Here is an 18,301-nt window from a genome sequence, read left to right as displayed (position 1 = left end):
TCTAGCCAATGCTGGTACCAGGAACAGCTGATTGATGGGGATGCCAGATATCACACCCCAACTGATCTGGTATTGATGACCTATCCTAAGGCTAGACCATCTGTATTAAAATATCAGACAACCCCTTTAAGCAAATGGTATATTTTAATGCAGAATAAAAGCTGTTCCACATTCTAATATCACCTATAGACATTCGGAGAAGTCTGATAGTCTAAAAACACTGAGAAAGTTTTACAAAATTTGGCAGCCATGGATGGAGTCGCCAGGTCTCCCCTCTGGGGCACTAGTGCAGGATGCAATGTTGGACCAGTTACTGTTGTGCTTACAGTGAATGGAACGTTTGGGGAGTAAAAGTAACAACTAGTGTTTTACGTGGCGGAGTGGACTTTGAGCGGCGCTGTGGGAGGGGCCGGAAGGGTGTGATTGATGACTAAACAGGGAGAGAGAGGCAAGCGGGTATGGAAATATGATGCGGATCGACACGGCTGATGGAGGAGGCTTTCCTATTAGACTGAGGCATTATTGCATAATTTATCTTTTTGTTTATCTGTGGAGCCATGTTGTTTGTAGGCTCAATTTATATAATATAACTGTGATCTAAGAATTCTTTTTTATATATATACAGAGAAAGAACCTGATTTATAGACAGCATATGCTTTTTCAATGTACACCTGTACTAGTTATATAAGATGCAATATATTTTCTCTGTATTGATTCCTAGTTGTTTAATAAAAAAAGATCTGATTTAAAAAAGAAGTCTGATAGTCTACAAAACAGGGGATACATTTATGACTGCTCGGGCCCTGACCCATCCTGACGTGAATGGAGTAATGTATGCTTGCTCAGCCACTGCTCCATTCACTTCTATACAGTGTACAAGGATGGCTGTTCCTTCAGTCCTAAGAAGTGGATATGCATATGTATCATGCATGTACACCTACCCTCCACTCACACAGGATTTTTGCAACCTCTATTCTCATTGCTAGGGGGTCTTAATGGTCAAACCCCAAGCAATCATAAACATATTGCTTAACCTGTGGTTGGGTGATTAATGTATTTAATTGGCGATCCCCCTTAGATGACCCTGCATCCGTTCTTAAAGCTTTCAGATAGAGAGGGTCCAATTTGTTTGTCCAGGAAGAATGTTGCTAGTTGTCGGATAAGGTTCACTTTCTACTCGTGAAGAATATAAGTTGGCGTAAGGAGGCTTATTGGCCACAAAATACTCCCTAGGAAAATAAATATGCAAATAGCCTCTTCACAGAAAAAAGAGCATGATCTCTAGTGCCACCTAATGGAAGTAGAAATCCTATAAATCCATTTGGACCCTTTTAAAGAACCTTGCCACGTGACTTACAATATACAGCCAAACCAGAATCCAAATGCAGCACCAAAAAGAATTGATTCTCCTATAGTATTCTCATATCTAGTTACCCTTAATGTCCCCCAGTCTCACCCTCAAATATTAGATAAGATTCATTAAACATTGCCTATTAATTTATTAAAAAATAAAATGAAATCCAGAATCTCTTCATGACCACAGAGCTTCTGCACATTGCACGGTGGTGACATGTGAGTAGACGACGAGTATCCACTAACATGGCAGTTATCTCTATTATCAGATATCCGTGGTGGGAATTATTTTCTGCTATGAGTAAACGTATATGTGTATTACAGATTGCTCCAGCAATTTGAGATATTGGTGACTTGGGGAGTTGGTTATCTGAGTTGGAAAGACGTAAGTGTCTTTTAATAAAACTGAAAGGGTCTTAATCCCCCACTTTGGATTATGAACATGTGCAGACTAGATTAGCCTAATCAAAGCCCCACGCCTGACCAGATGCAGTGTCGGGACAATCACAAACCTGATTAATACTTGTCAAGGGCTTAATCACTCCACTGTCTGCCTGCTGAGCTGTAATACCAGGCATGGCTTGTGCCATCCCCGGTGGGCTGCCATCACTGCACTGCAGGAATGTAGATGCCAATCACGGGCTGGGCTTCCAATAGGTTATAATTTAGTGCCTTACATGCGATTGATGACAACAAAAGCCTTATTTATATAATTCTCCATTGATTAATTATAACAGACTAGTGTGTACTGCAGTCCACAAGATTGAGAGACCTCCGGTTCCGAGTCGGCAGCATGGCCTTGAGGAGAATAGAGAAAGTTTGATTTCTTCTGGCCTCTTTCAGTCTACATAAGCCTCATTGTGCTCTGTGTAGTTATGGTTTCTAAAGTGCAGTTAAAAAAAATAAATTAGAATTCAGGTTTGGTCATTAAAGGGGTTAATAATGGTAGTTTACTTAGTGTGGTATATTATCTTTAGTGCTGTGAGTAGTTTCCCAAATTATAATGTTTAGTTCCCATTTCATTATATGGACAGAATTGCAGAAGATGTGCTGCTGTCCAGTAAATAGTTTTCAGGTTCACAGGTACGCATACTATAATCTCGATTTCCATGATTCTCACCCCCCCTCAGTGTCACATTGCTGAATCTGATTATTGCAGATACATACCAAAACTGCAGCGTGAAAATCTGTAATATAAAATGTGTGAAGCATTACGATTCCTGCAACAGTTTAATTTTTGGTTTTGCTCTTGTTACGTTCATGCGTTTGTGTGTATGAAAGGTGAAACGGTCAAAATCCTATTAGTAACGATGGGGTGTAACTGTCAGTAAAGGCTGTATCCTATACACTGGGATAAAAGCTTGTGAATGGGATATAAGCTAGTTTGGCAATGCTGTTAGCTGGCTTAGTGTCTAAAGGACACCTGCCATCCCTTGTTACATCACCAAGACTCGTGGCTGTTTTTCTTAAAAGGGCAGTCACAAGTTTCTACCTGATATTTCCAGTAGATGCTTCTCGAATCGATTGATTGGAGATTGTTCCCAGGTAGATAATAGATTTCAGCTTGATCAATGAATCTTTGTTCGATAGCTAGCCAGATGGATCTCTTCTGAACAAATTAATCTTGTTTAGATGCATTCTGCATGGAACAAAATGGACCATTCTTCTTTTTTTTTTTTTTTTTTTCTTTCATATTGTATTACAGTGCCTTGCGAAAGTATTCGGCCCCTTGAATTTTTCAACCTTTTCCCACATTTCAGGCTTCAAACATAAAGATAAAAATGTTAATGTTATGGTGAAGAATCAACAAGTGGGACACAGTTTTGAAGTAGAACGAAATTTATTGCTTATTCTAAACTTTTTTTAAAAAATAAATAACTGAAAAGTGGGGCGTGCAATATTATTTGTCCCCTTTAAGTTGATACTTTGTAATGCCACCTTTTGCTGCGATTACAGCTGCAAGTCACTTGGGGTATGTCTATCAGTTTTGCACATAGACTGAAATTCTTGCCCATTCTTCCTTTGCACATAGCTGGAGCTGAGTGAGGTTGGATGGACAGCGTTTGTGAACAGCAGTTTTCAGCTCCTTCCACAGATTCTCTATTGGATTCAGGTCTGGACTTTGACTTGGTTCGGTCCGTCCATAGGCTTCCATTGTAGATCGTGCCTGGTCCGAGACAGAGACAAAAAATGTTACAAGAGACGTTCCATCCGGCCGCTGTATTAGCAAATTACGCCGAATCCGGCAAAAGCCATCCAGCACAATCTGGCGCTAATACAAATCAATAGGGATAAAATGGATCAGGCACCGGATCCGTTTGATGAGCTTTTTTTCCGGATTGTGCCTGCTGGAAAAAAACTGATGTGGGAAAGTAGCCTAAGCCGTGGTATGAACCATGACTCTACAGCCCAGGTTTGAGTGGTGGCGCTGCTTGGGTTTGAACTGGTGATGCTGACCGGTGCATGGTTCAGTCTGCATGAACGCTGTTTTGAATCTGTACATTCCTATTTGTGAGTTAGTATATAAAAGGACACTCACCCTGGAGAAGGTAAACACATGTTGGGGATCATCTATATCCACTTAGGTTTCTCTCACCTTTCATTTTCTACTAGTTTCGTTATTATTGAGCCATCTTTTGGTTATACTTTCCTTATTTTGTTTAGTTGTCTGGTCACTTTGCCTCTTTGGACTTTTAGGCTATGTGCGCACGTTGCATATTTGCATGCAGTTACGCTGCGATCCGCAGCGTAACTGCATGCGTCCTGCGTCCCCTGCATATTCTATGAAGATTATGCAGGAGACGTGCGCACGTGGCGTATTAGAGCGCAGCGCTTCGGCTGCTGCCAGAAGCGCGTTCTAAGAAGTGACATGTCACTTTTTTCCTGCGCTCTGCATGCATCCCCCACTCTGTCTATGAGGGGCTGCACTCAGAGCGCATGGAATCGGCTTTTTTTTTGTCACTACGGACTCTTTCTGCAGCGATTTGAAGCGCACGTGTGCTGTTCAAATCGCTGCAGAAATTTCTGCAGGGACAAACGCTACGTGCGCACAAAGCCTTATAGCGGTTTACTCATTCTTATTCAGGTCATATTATGTTACCATTTGTACCACCAGTTGAGCCTTTTTTGGCCAGTCACTTATTCAGATGTGCAGCTACTAGGCCTTTTGTAATCTGGTAAGATATTCAGCTCTGTGCACTGGTTGGCCGCTTGGTCCTACTTACATGATACAGATGGTGATATTGGGCTTATCCTCAGTGTATAGAACTGTGTGTTACATTCTCTATTTCTTTGTTTTTTAATAATGTCTTTTGATTAAGTATAAATAAAGTTTGTTTGGTTTTTTTTTAAGCTTTGATGCCTCTATTTCTTGAAGGTTCATTTTATTAATTAAAAATGTATAGTCTCTTTTCAATGCCGGGTGGAGTGTCACATTAACTGTACGTTATACTGCTAAGGACCTTTATTTTGTCACCTCTTATGTTGAAATGTTAGCGTAAATGTGGGTTTTATTTGTTTTGGGGTTTTTTTTTTCTCTCCATAAGTCAATAGTACAGGTAAAACAAGAACCTTTATTACAGAACCTATTACAGAAATCCACAACTTTCTCCTCGTGGACTGATCGTTCATTCTCAAAGTTCTCAATTCACACATGAAATGACTTCAGTGATTAGAGCTTCCCATTATTAAGATGGATGAAAGTTGGAGCTCATAAAGTTCTATGGAGAACAGTAACTGTCATTTCTGTAAAATTTTCAGCAAAACTTCTGTGTCTGCATCTAGCGCCTCCCTCCATAGAATCTTATAAGCAGCAACTGTCAATTCTTACCTTTTGTAATGAGAACATTTGTGTTCACTGAATACAGATTTTATCCTTGAATTGAGTGACCTATAAATCCAGGAGAAGGCAGATTTGCCTGATAAGATGTATTGCTTATTTTCCGGTGTACTATTGATTTATGAAATAAAAACTAAAATGATGATTATTCTTTAAGCGTAGATAATTGTTTGAGTCTTTTGTAATATATATATATATATTTTTTTTTTTTTTTGCTTTACAGGACTAGTACAGATACCGGTCAGTATGTACCAGACGGTGGTCACAAGCCTAACGCAGGGTAATGGACCAGTGCAAGTTGCCATGGCGCCAGTCACTGCGAGGATATCTGATTCTACGGTCACGGTGGACGGGCAGGCGGTAGAGGTGGTTACTTTAGAGCAGTGACGTTCTTGCCAAAGAAGAGTTTTGATGTAATTTCCTGCCTCACTCATGTTCCTAGTGTTGTGAACAGAGTATTTTAGAGACTTCTGCAGACCCTACCATTGCTTGGACCCCTGTGCTGTTAAAATTGGCCTTCAGTGCTCCACTTCTTCTTTTTTTTCTTTTTTTTTCTCCGCAGAAAAGTGTTTGTTTGACTTTGTATAAAACTGTTTTTATTTTTTTTCTTATTTAATTTATTTCAATAAAATAAACATCAAGGGTATATGTATGTTACCACCTTCTGGTCACATTAGGGCATGCAGACGCTGTGGACGTCCACCTTGATGACTGGTTACTTTGGTTCTTAACTGACTGTTTCATACCATCAGAGTTACCTGCTGATATGATGGACTATTTTTCAATGAAAGACTTTACTGGTTTTTATGTGCCCCTTGGACTAATGTTAATGCTGATTTATGAAATGTGTAGAAGTTGCTAAAGCAAACTTCTCTCCACTTCATCTATGACTCCATGAATGGAATTTCCCTGTTCTCCACTTGCTGCTGGTACTTTTAGTTAAAGAATGTGGTGGTCCCAATTTGGAATGAAAAGGGTTTGCTTCAGAATATAGATCATTTATGGTTCCTACCACAATGCAACCCTGATGGCTTATGGAACTTGCCAAAGTAGCCCTGCGCTTACACCTATTGGGAGTTACATTAAATCATCAGTTATGAAAGTTAGGGGTCTCAAACTGAGCAGGATACATGGGCTTCATTCTTTGCAGGACAAAATTATGTTTTCAGTAATCGATTATTTTTTTTCTATGTAGCTTTTTCATCATTTGTTTTTGGCGTTTTAATTTATGTTAATGGCATTCATCATATGATTTATGGTACAGTGTTACAGCTAGAGTTGTGAAAGCTGTGGTGATAACACACCTGTGCTTTTTTTGCCCACTTTAGATTTGTACATAAAACAGCATTTTTTTTTTTTGTGGCAAATTTTTCATCCATCATTAGATTTTTTTTATCTTATAATTATCCTCATAGTAATTCTGGCCTCCATATTGTAATAATGTCCCCCATTCTAGTCCTCATATTGTTCCTATCCTGTTTTGTAGTAATATCCCAAATTCTGCTGCTCTTTACATACACCGCATCCTTTTCTCCACAGCCTGGGCAGACCATGGCAAGACATCACATAGTTGCCCACAACAGGAACGCCAACATTTTCTGGCTGCCTGCCTGTTCGGTGGCTGGTATTGCGGTGCAGAGTTGATTACTACATCCTAATACATTTCAATTGAATGTGCACCTGAGGACGCACATTCAGCTGAAAAGCACCAACGGCCCCCTGGACTAGGCCACGATTGTGTCGGGAGCTTCGGTGCTCAATGGCCACAGGATGCAGCTCCAGGTGCCGCATGCCAGCCTCCTGTTTGAGACCCCTGCTTTAAATGATCTACATGTACATATATGCTCTGAGAAAATCCTGTTTGTGGGGAAAAATAACCATAAGCATCATACGACCTTTAGGTGATGACTCCGCTCACTCATTATAATGTATCCCCATGTAAACTGTATGAACTGCGTATTGTGATTGTCTGTGATGTGCCATTACTGCTGCTCATTGAATATTCATGGCTCTTCTTTCCTGTTTTCTTTTTGATATAAATGAATTGACATAGAACATTTATGGTGTATAACTACAGGATTTCACAAGTTTCATTTTTTCAATATGTTTTTCTTTCATGTAGAAGTGGATTTTCCATTTTTAGCTGAAAGGAACCAGTCTTGAACAAAAGTCTTTAGTATCAAAATTACAATACATCCACTATGGGATTTCCGGTGTCCTTGAAAAGGGTCATGTGGATAGATATTGGCATAACGATTGATATGTCAGTAGAGTTAGAGGTTGGTATCAACTTTTAACATTGATGGCCTATCCTTATGATAAGATAAGTCATCAATGTCTGATCAGCCAGGGTCCAACAGATCTCATTACAGCTAATCAGCTGTTCTTGGGGTCGATGGCATCAGGAGGCGGCTGGTAATGATCAGTTCTGGAACTGCCTCATCAACAGATAGTGACTTCTTCCAGGTACTGCACCTCCGCCCCCTATTAATCTGAATGGGAGGCAGATGTTCAGTACCTGGCTGCAGCCATTGTCAGAGAACAGGGCAGCTCTGGAACTGAGCTTCCGGCGGCACTGAGCAGCTAATCTGCGGGGATGTTGTGTTGGATTCATCATATGGATAGGCAATCAGTTCTAAAGTAGTGGCCAAAGTCTAAACAAAAAATGTCTTATCCATGGACTAGCATCTTGTCCACTTCCCCTTCCCTGAGAGGCCCGACCAGGGTAGTCTTCCCTTTTGTACTCCACATCCTTGAAGCCTCTGGTGTCTACCGGTCTCCATGATGTAACGTGAGGCTTATAGACCAGACCTAATACGACCTCATTACGTTGTGGGGCCTATTAAATCTCAGAGGCGCCCAGGATAATGGCTGCACATGTGAAGAATTGTCTTTTTCCATCTGCCTTGAGGGCTGTAGATTGCCACACTTAATCATTTATTTTCTTGACTCTATATGCCACCAATCATGTGGTTCACCAAAACGCAATAGATAGTGTTGTCCCATCAGACCTGTTACTTTCATCTGCCACTTTCTATAGGTTTGTGGCTGATTGGATATTGGTAGCGTATGATTACATTACCCCATTAAGGATTTAATGCGGTGTTGCTTAGTGGGCCATTAGCTCAGGCTCTTAAACCACAATTGGTGAGAAATGCTCCGACTGCTTTTGAATTTATGAAAATCATCAATTTAGTAAGAAAAAGTGGCAACATTAACAATGGCAGCCATTCAGATTGCTACAGGGAGCCCCTGAGAAAGGAGAGCTTGAATCTGCTTGCTGTGAGCAGCTTCCCCCTTTTTGATGAACCAAATTAAAAGTAGACAAAGGATTCACACGGGAAAGGGGAGGATTCCACCCTGTGATGGGAAAAGTCATATCAAAATTCACATGCTGCAGATTTATCCACCACAGACCAATTTCTGCAGATATAGAAGATGAGTTTTGTCAAAATTTCCCCTACATGACTAGTACTGTAATAAGCTGTGGATTTTCCATGCACAAGTTTGCAGCATTTTTACACTTTGCCTTTACAATTGGGGTACAAGCCCCCATCTTCTGCACTAAAGCTGAATACCATACAGATCAGTCTGGTATCACAGGTAGTGTTGGCCACTAAGGCCACATGCACCCATCGTGTGTTTGGTGAGTTTTTTTACCTCAGTATTTGTAAGCCACAACCACGTGGGTAAAAAATGGCGAAGTGATGCCAGTGTTTTTATTACTTTTCCTCTGACTGTTCCACTCCTGGTTTTGGCTTACAAACACCGAGGTAAAAAAAAAAACCCGCCAAATACTCCATGTTTGCATATGGCGTTACCTGTTTTTAGGAACCTGTTCACTTTGGCCACGTGCATACGATAAGTATTTGGTGAGTTTTTTACCTCCGTATTTGTAGCCAGGTGTGGGTGCTAAATAGAGAAGTGGTGACCCTGTCTCTATTATACTTTTCCTCTGATTGTTCCACTCCTGGTTTGGACTTACAAATACTGAGGTAAAAAACTCACCAAATACTCAGTGTGCATGTGTCTGTACCCAAACCCTGCTAAAGTTCACCATGAGGCTGTTTTGACTGAGAACTAACAGGCCTTGCAAACACTACTTGTCTGGGGCTTCGTTAGGCCTAATCGGCATGGTGACAAATGCTGTGCTCTGGAGCTGTAATGGCTACACTCTCCTTATGCCATTTTTTCTCATCATTTAATGTGACACATTTCATGACCAGTTGAAATTTTTTTTTCCTCCTACTTTTGTTATATATCGTTCACTGTCACCATTACCTATGATGATGTTTCTTAGGCTATGTTCACAATGGGCGTGTTTGCTGCATTATACTGCAGTAAAACTGTATCAAGCTATCCTCTATTGGCAGGAAATAACCTGCGGTTTTTCTGGCATTTTTGCTGCGTTTTTGCAGCGTTTTTGCACTTCCTCATTGCTTTTGTATGGGTGAAAAAACGCAGGAAAACCGATGAAATAATTGACATAATTGACATGCTGCTGCTTCCAAAACCGCAGAAAAAAAACAACCAGGTTGCCTTTTCAGTCAAGAAAATACTGCATGAGATTTTTGGAATCTCATAGGCTCTGCTAGTACTGTAAAAGCTGCTTTATATTACCATTGATTTGCAAAAAAGATAATGAAGAGAACATGGAAAAACGCCCTGTGTGAACATAGCCTTACACCGCAACCCTAGAGGTAGGCTTTGTATCAGTTCTTGCCCAAATCCTCTCGTTTTTCCACCTTGGAGTGTTGTCCATCTTTAGCTCTCCATCCAGTCCCATCAATGTAGTATTAAGGATCAGCACTCCAATTCTTTCTTTTTCTTTACATTTTTAAATTCCATTATGGTCACAAATGACAAGTTTTGGCTTACATCCTGAAGCCTTTTCCAAAAGGTGTATATAAAAATTAAAAAAAAAAAAGAATTTGCGTGTACCGATCTGTAATACTACATTGATATTTGGGGATGCCATCCTGCGATACGAGCACCACCATTTGAAGGAAGTGCCCCCCTGGATTTCTTTTCTTTGAGGACTATCCAGTCCCGTCAGTGATTTCCCTCAGTGTAGCTCATATGTGAGTCTTAAACATCGGTGCAGCACAATACTTTGTCATGATTTTTACATTGAAGGTTACTTGATTTACCACGTCCAGTGTAGGGTTTTTGGCTCTGTATTCTGTTTATTTTAAGTATTAAATTGTGAAATGGAACATACATTTTGGTGTTAATAGCAATCATGTTTTTGGTAAAGTTCCATTTTTCAGGTTCGCAAACAGTAATCTGCTATACATAGGCTTTGTACACAGTGAACTAGGCTGACATTTTTACAAAAACTGCCCAACACTGAGACTTCTGCAAAACTCTGTGAATTAAACCTATATATGTTTGTTTTTATATTGTAAATAATTAGTGACTATAATGAAGTTGAGGTATAATCTTAAAATATTATACTCCAAAGAGTGGTCATTTTATTTGGATAATGGGTAAAAAATGTGAGTATGAAGTCACTTTTTGGTTCATTGACTTATCAGATTAAAGTCCTAACTGCTTAAAGAAAAAATATCTTGTACATTAGGTAAAATCTGGTGCTCTAAGGAAACCATCCACAAGCAGGTCTGTTTTAAAAGGTGTACCAAGTATGGAAGTTGTCCCTTAGCCACAGGGGATAACTTTGATTTCTGAAGATCCAACTGCTGGATCCCCCCCTCCCCCCCCAAAACCCAAGAGCCCCGTCTTAAGGACTGTTGGGAGTTCCAGCAGTTGGACACCTCATGAACAGGAAGACGGTAACTTCCATACTTGGCTCAAACTCCTTTTAATATAAAAGTTCAGATCTGTTAGAAAGCACCTTGCTGATGGTTTCCAAGTAGCAACAAACTGTTACCAGAAAAATAAATATGAATACAGTGTATAAAAAAAAATGTAGTACATATCACAGATGCTAAATTTCAATTTGCTGTACTACATAGTCATTGTTTGTCAATGTGGGGGCTCACTTTTTTTCTTAGAACATTGACTCCTCATGCTTGTGTGAAAAAGGGGTTTGGGGTTTCTTCATTCCCCCTTTCCTTTCCTTTCTTGATTCCCATTGTTCTATGCTCATAGTAACTCCTAACTCCAGAAGTTGCTGCAGCTTTAAGTGTTACTCCCAAGGGTTGAAGGATATTTCAGCACCCCTGGGCTTTGTGTATGTTACCTGTATAGCATGTGTCTTTCTTTGCTCCATAATATGTATGTTGTCCAGGGAAACCTTTTTATTAGGTCTTTAAGTCTGTACAACATATATACATACATACATATTTTATTTTTATTGTTGTTTGATTCCAGATAACTTATGTTTTTGTTTACCAGGAAAGTCGTCTTGATTGAGAATGACAATGAAAGAGCACTGTACATTGACAATGAATTGCGTTTAATGCTCTATGGGCTAAGAAAAAATAAATAGTTTTGGTGTATTTTATCAGCCGTTGTTAACCCTCACATTATTCTCCTGTACACACATCATATCTCACATACTATAATTTTATTCAAAGGTTGAGCCAGAAGACTAAAGGCTGCTTTACACGCTTCAATTTCTCGTGCGATCGCACCCATCGTTTGTGCGGCACAGGCAATTTGTTTCCCATGTCGCACAAAGTCAGTAACCCCCGTCACATACACTTGCCCTCCCGAACGACCTCGCTGTGGGCGGCGAACATCCACTTCCTGAAGGGGGAGGGACGTTCGGCGTCACCGCGACGTCACACAGCGGCCGGCCAATAGAAGCGGAGGGGCGGAGATGAGCGGGACGTAAACATCCCGCCCACCTCCTTCCTTCCCCATTGCCGGCGGGCCACAGGTAAGCTGCAGTTCATCATTCCCGGGGTGTCACACGGAGCGACGTGTGCTGCCTCAGGAACGATGAACAACCGGAGCACAGAAGGACGTTCGTTTTTGTTTTTTTTTTAAAATGAGTGACGTGTCAACGAGCAACGATAGGGTGAGTATTTTTGCTCTTTCACAGTCGCTCATTTGTGTTATACGCTACGATATGTCAAACGAGGCCGGATGTGCGTCACTTACGACGTGACCCCGACGACATATCGTTTGATATATCGTAGCGTGTAAAGCCAGCTTTAGTGATGTTAGTTTTAGTAACAATTGTTTACTGTCTTCAATCAGACCGAATGTATCCCGAATGATTGTACCTTAACCCAAAAGTAAAATGTTCAAATCAAGTATCCTACCACAGTTTTCACACAAGTCAACTAACATTTTTTTTGTCCATTTACTCTTCATTTTACTTTAATGAACCACCAATATCCTACTATAGTTACATAGGGTAGACACGAAAACTCGCTTCTGTTAAAATGTCAGGTTGTTGTCAAAAGAAAATTATGCTAAGAAGCTTAATTTCAGAATTTTTTTCCAACTTTTAATATTTGTACAATTTAGTTTAAAAAAAACAAACTTAAATCTTTTAGGGTGGAAAAAAACTAAAGAACTAAAATAATATTTTGAATTTATGACCGTATTCAATATTTTTGGGTAGGAGTCTTATCAGCAAGGGACATCTAGAATTAGGAATGTGTCAACTCTTCCTTGAAGTAGCGCTCCAAATCTGTCAGATTGTGAGGGCATCTCCTGTATACAGCTCTCTTGAGGTCAATCCACAGATTTTCAATTGGATTCAGGTTGGAGCGCTGGCTGGGTCAGTCCAAAATTTTCCAGTCATCTTCTGTTGATTGGGCGGTATGCTTAGGGTTGTTGTGCTGAAGGGGAAATTAATCTCGGGTTTATTAACTGGCCTGAAAATTTTGTTGCAAAATTGACTGAAATTTGGAACGTTTCATAATTCCCTCTACCTTGACCAAAACCCTAATGTCAGCTGCTTTAAAACCGCCCCAAAGCATGCTGCTACCTCCACCATGCTTCACTGTGGGTATTGTGTTCTTTTTGAGAATGCTTACCGTTTACTTTGTATCAAACATAACTTTTGAAGTTCTGGCCAAAATGTTCAACTTTGGTCTTCTCAGACCATAACACATTTTCCCACTTGGCTTCTGCAGATGTAATGTCACTTGTGCGAAATTGAAGCCGCTTCATGACGATCTTCAGTGTCCATGGTACAGTTGAAACCAGCAGTTTTCATACACTATTTAAAAAGACACACATGGTGAATCCATACTTGCTATATTGTTTAATAAGATGTAATGCATATGAAAATTTGGAATAAAATTTGGTGTTTAAAAAAAAAAAAAAAAGACACACAAGCATCTTATTCCCTTTCCCCCATGACAGCACCACTAGAGAGGCCTGCCCATTCAGGACAGGAAACGCCACTAAAATAAAAAGATATGGCACCTTTCCACATGAGTTCGGTTTCCTTTCCATTAGACATTTAGACAAACCTAAGAGGGATAAAAGAAGCCGTAGATCCCCAAGTCCAGGAGAAACTCCAGCTCAAGATCCAACTCCTCCCCCTCTTCCTTGTCTTCAGATGAAGGGATAGGGGGCAAGCCACGTTTCCGATTTACTCAGACCAGCTGCCTAGTCAAAGCAGTTAGATCCACCATGGGGCTGGTGGAAACTAGAGGGCCAGAGTCAGTGGAGGATGTAATGTTTGGGACATTAGAACAGAAACGAGACATTCATTCCCGGTGAATGACAGAATTAAAAAACTTATTAAGGAGCAGTGCAGGAGACCAGACAACAAAATGGGACTGTTGTTTTCGCTAAAGAAGAAATATCCCTTTGAAGAAGATTCTAGATTCTGTGCTAAAAATCCCAAGATAGTTGTGGCTGTAGCGAAGTCTGCCAGAAAGCTAACTCTTTCCTTTAAAGATCTATGGAGCTTGAAGGATCCATTGGATAGGAAGGCAGATAGTTACCTAAGAGAACCTGGGAAACCGCTGTGGAGGGCCTTGAGACCTGCCATTGCAGGGCCTTATGTGGCCAGATCTTCGTAGTGTATGCTTTGGCGGATTCCATATGGCTTAGTGCAAAATCTGTAGCCCTGTCTAACTCTGCAAGGAGTCAAGAGGGCTGAGGAGATCGGAACAGGAAGGGCTCTGATTTTTTTGATCAGTTCTTCCTCAGAGTAAAAAACCTGTCCAATGACTATCATCCAGGTGGGGGGAGAGGCTGACCTAATTTCTCGTGGCGTGACAGAAAATATCATTCAGTAAGTGGAATCTGGATGTAATAAAGGATGGATTAAAACTAAATTCATCTCGCCCTCACGGGGGTCTCTAATTATATCATCGCTCAGGAAGTCATGCGATGGTCGTCTAGCTCTGGAGGAGATCTTGTCCTTGGTACCGAAAACCATCCTGTCACTGGTTCCCAAAGAGCAGGAGGGAACATTGTTTTATTCTCCCCTTTTTCTAATAAAAAAGCCGGACTGATCTCAGTCATCATCAACATGAGGAAGCTAAACAGGTTTCTAGTTTACTGTCCATTCAAAATGGAGTCGATAAAGACTGCAATAAAGCTCCTGACTCCAGGTCTCTTCATGGATGCTTATCATATCCTGAGCCACAACAATCATCAGACGTTTCTCAGGATAGCAGTGCCCGTGGGTCATAAGCTGATGCTTCTCCCATTCAGAGCCCTGCCCTTCGGTCTCTCTATGGCACCAAGGGTGTTCACCAAAGTCATAGTGGAGGTGATTGCCCATGTGCGGGAGCAAGACACTCTCTTATAGTGCCATACTTTAAACAACATCTTGGTGGTAGGACAGTCAGCAGAGCATTGTCATGCCCAGGTCCTGAGAGTCAGATGCATCTTGACCCATTTAGGTTGAGTTATAAACTGGAGAAAGTCAAGATTGCAGCTGGTCCAGAGACAGTCCTCCTTGGGTCTACTTCTGGACTCTGTGTCCCAATTGTATCTCCTTCCAGAGGAAAAGAAAAGCTAAACGACTGTGTTGGGTGGCCCCAGCCATAGCCAATCTACTTATGTCCCTCAGTAAGGCCATCTCCCTTTTAGGATCCCTCACCGCATGTATTCCCTCGGTCTTATGGGCTGAGCTACACCCCCGTTACCTTCAGTCGGACGTTTTACAGGTGTAGAGGCGATTGGGGAATTATCTAGAAGGGGAACTAGAGCTATCCTCACTAACTTTGTACTCTCTCAAATGGTGGCTTCAGTGAGAAAACCTGTCAACAGAAGTTTCTTGGGTGGTCCTGGTGACAGACACAATTACAACTGATGCAAGTGCATTAGGGGTCATGGTGTAGGGGGTGTGGAACTCTTGAAAAAGAAAATGTTCCTCCAGTTTAAGGGAAATTTGGGCGATAAGAAGAGCCCTAGAAGAGTTATTCCAGTTCTGCAGGGTCACCATGTCAGGATGCTTTTGGACAACAAGATGTCTGTAGCCTATATAAACCACAAAGAGGGCACAAGGTCCCAGTCACTGATGAGCCTAATCAGCATAGCAGGAAACCAGTGACAACTATGATTTATAGTAGAATCTGAAGAAAGTTCCTGTCTAGCTCAGGGGAAGCCCTGAGGGGGCAAGTTCCAGTTAGGTTCATTCTGGAATTTTTCCAGAGGGAATTTGACTTGGGTTTATTGGTTAGTACCCTTAAGGTGCAGATAATGGCCCTGGCGGTCTTGTGCAACTACAGCCTTGCTGACAATACCTGGGTCAAGAGATTTGTTGGATCTTGTAGTAGGTCCACCCTGGTGTCCCTCCCACTTAAGTTCCCACTTGGGACTTAAATTTGGTGTTGGAGGTATTAACCAGGGATCCCTTTTTAGCCCCTTCAGGATATGTTGGTCAAAAATCTTTCCCTTAAAGTTGTCTTGCTAGTCGTGCTGACATCAGCTAGGAGAATTAGTGACATACAGGCCTTATCTATCAACCCTCCGTATACTCAGATCCTGGAGAACAGGGTGATTTTAAGAACAGACCCAGCATACCTGCCTAAAATAGGAAAAACATAACAGTTACGGAGAAAGTCAGGCATTCATATCATTTCAGGGGCCAAGGAAGGGGCTGGCAGTCTCAAAAAGTACACTCGGTGGGTTAAGAAGGGCATTAAGTCATCTTATCTGGCCAGTAATGTCCTGATTTCAGAGGGCATTAAAGCCCATTTAACCAGGGCTGTGTCGACATCTGGGGCTCAGAGTGCGGAGGTGCCGATCGACCAGAAATGTAAGGCGGAACCTGGTCTTCCCCCTCTACATTCTTAGAAGGGTGCTACAAGCGGTGGTCCCTCCCTAGGTGTTCGCTCTATCTAAATCTGTCTGGTGGTACTGTCATGTGGAAGGGAAAAATCTTAGTTACTTACCGGTAATGGAATTTTCCAGAGCCTATGACCGCACCATTGTGTTGCCTCCCTATTCACTTCACATAGGCACTAAGGATATACTGCTGTAAGATTATTTAATTTGGTGATGGTATATACTAATATTGTCTTGAGGTCCTCTCTTGCTCTGTAACCAAACAGATGTGGAAGAGAGGTGCTGCCTTTTTATTTTAGTGGGGTTTCCTGTCTTGCATGGGCGGACCTCTGTCTCTCTGGTGGTGCTCTCATGGGATCTGGAAAATCCCATTACCGATAAGCAACTAAGATTTTTCTCACTATCTGACATGAAATCTGAATACACCTTTCCCATTTAGGTTAAATAGGATTACAAAAATTATTTATATTTGCCAAATTACAGAATAATGAGCCTGAGAATGTTTTAAGGCATTTTTATTACTTTCTGCAAAGTGAAAAGTTTACATACAATTCATTAGTATTTGGTACCATTGCCCTTAAACTGCGGCTCCAGCCTGAGTGACAGAGTGTCAGACTGTAACTAGTCAAGACCCTGTCTGTGGGTCTCTATCGTGGTTTAAAACTAAATAAAATGGCGTAGGTTCCCCCCATATTATACCTAGTTCAGATAAAACATATGGCTGCAACCCCCGGGTGTGCGCTTATCTTGGCTGTGTAGCCAAATAAGAGGAACCATATGCGGCTTTTTTTTTTAATTAATTTAAATCAATTTAAAAAATGGAGTGCTGTCCACCCCATTGCTGATACCCAGCTGTTATGATTCAGTGACCGAAGAGGATCAGAAAAAGGCCAAAAACTCGGAAACCCAAAAAATAACCAGAGTGGCTGGAACCTTAACGGACTGCAGACCTAATACTGATACACCACTAAAAGTAGCCGTGGGGCGTGCCTACAATGACCTGGTCGCCTTGACACAGCTGGAGAACTAAATATTCTTACAGAGCGAAATATTAGAAAAGTTAATCTGCCTTGGAGTAGTCCCCAAAGATATAGATGGCTCCCCACATATAAAGACTACGGTGATATAGGAAAACACAATCTGTAGCTAGAGAACAGATTCAGCAAAGATGAGGCCCAAACTATCTCCATAGGAAAGGATAGGAAAGAGCACTGACTGCAGCCATATAAACCCTAATAAATCCCAGCACGCCTGATATGGAAAAATACTGAGCTGACACAGGCTCTCCCCCACTATATCAGTACTCTGGTGTTACTGGGATCCTAGAAAAACACTGATATAGAGGAGGGACTGAATTTTGTACCAAGCATGACAAAATACAATACATAGCAGAATATGGAGCAAGGTACACAGATACTCCTAGGAGGGAATGATCCAACTTCACCAAGAACTCCACACAGGCAAACTAACAGGAACGTGGAAACCATAAGCAGAGGTACAAAGACGAACTTATCTGAGAGGAGTTCTAGTAGACACAGAGAAAAGGGCTGGTTTCAGAATGCCCTTAGCACACAGGAGATACATTGAACAAGGAACAGGAGGAAACTACTTAGTTATATAGGTCCAATCTGAATGGCCTGATTGCCAATTCTCAGCTGGCTGGTTCCCATTCAGCAAGTCAACTGCACTACCAGCACTGACCACAAGAGGGAGCCCCAAACTGGAATCTAACTCAAATGTATTCACAACACCCAGCCATAATAAAGCCCAGCAGCTGGTGTTCTCAGGCCTCCCAGCCTAAAAATAGCAGCCTGCAGCCACCCAAGATTGTCGCATCCATTAGATGTTTTTAGGTTGGGGGACCCAGTAAGCATGGGTCCTCCCAGCCTGAGAATACCAGCCCCTAGCTGTCGGGCTTTATCATGGCTGGGTATC

General features: G+C 41.4%; 1 protein-coding gene across 3 annotated transcripts in view; it reads left to right on the top strand.

Moving 5' to 3' along the window:
• NRF1 (nuclear respiratory factor 1) overlaps positions 1 to 11,660 on the top strand; it is a 109,570-nt gene extending 97,910 nt beyond the window's left edge. For 2 of the 3 annotated variants that reach the window (XM_075345359.1, XM_075345357.1), the window contains exon 11: positions 5,415 to 11,660. In XM_075345359.1, the coding sequence (XP_075201474.1) occupies positions 5,415 to 5,578 (164 nt within the window). In that variant the 3' untranslated portion in view covers positions 5,579 to 11,660. The remainder of the gene's footprint in view (positions 1 to 5,414) is intronic. The other variant, XM_075345360.1, reaches the window with a different exon arrangement.
• Positions 11,661 to 18,301: the final 6,641 nt, after the last annotated feature.

Source organism: Anomaloglossus baeobatrachus, chromosome 4 (assembly GCF_048569485.1).
Source record: "Anomaloglossus baeobatrachus isolate aAnoBae1 chromosome 4, aAnoBae1.hap1, whole genome shotgun sequence".
NCBI lineage: Eukaryota > Metazoa > Chordata > Amphibia > Anura > Aromobatidae > Anomaloglossus > Anomaloglossus baeobatrachus.
The sequence above is the reverse complement of the archived record's forward strand: the minus strand, read 5'-3'. Positions and strand labels throughout refer to the sequence as shown.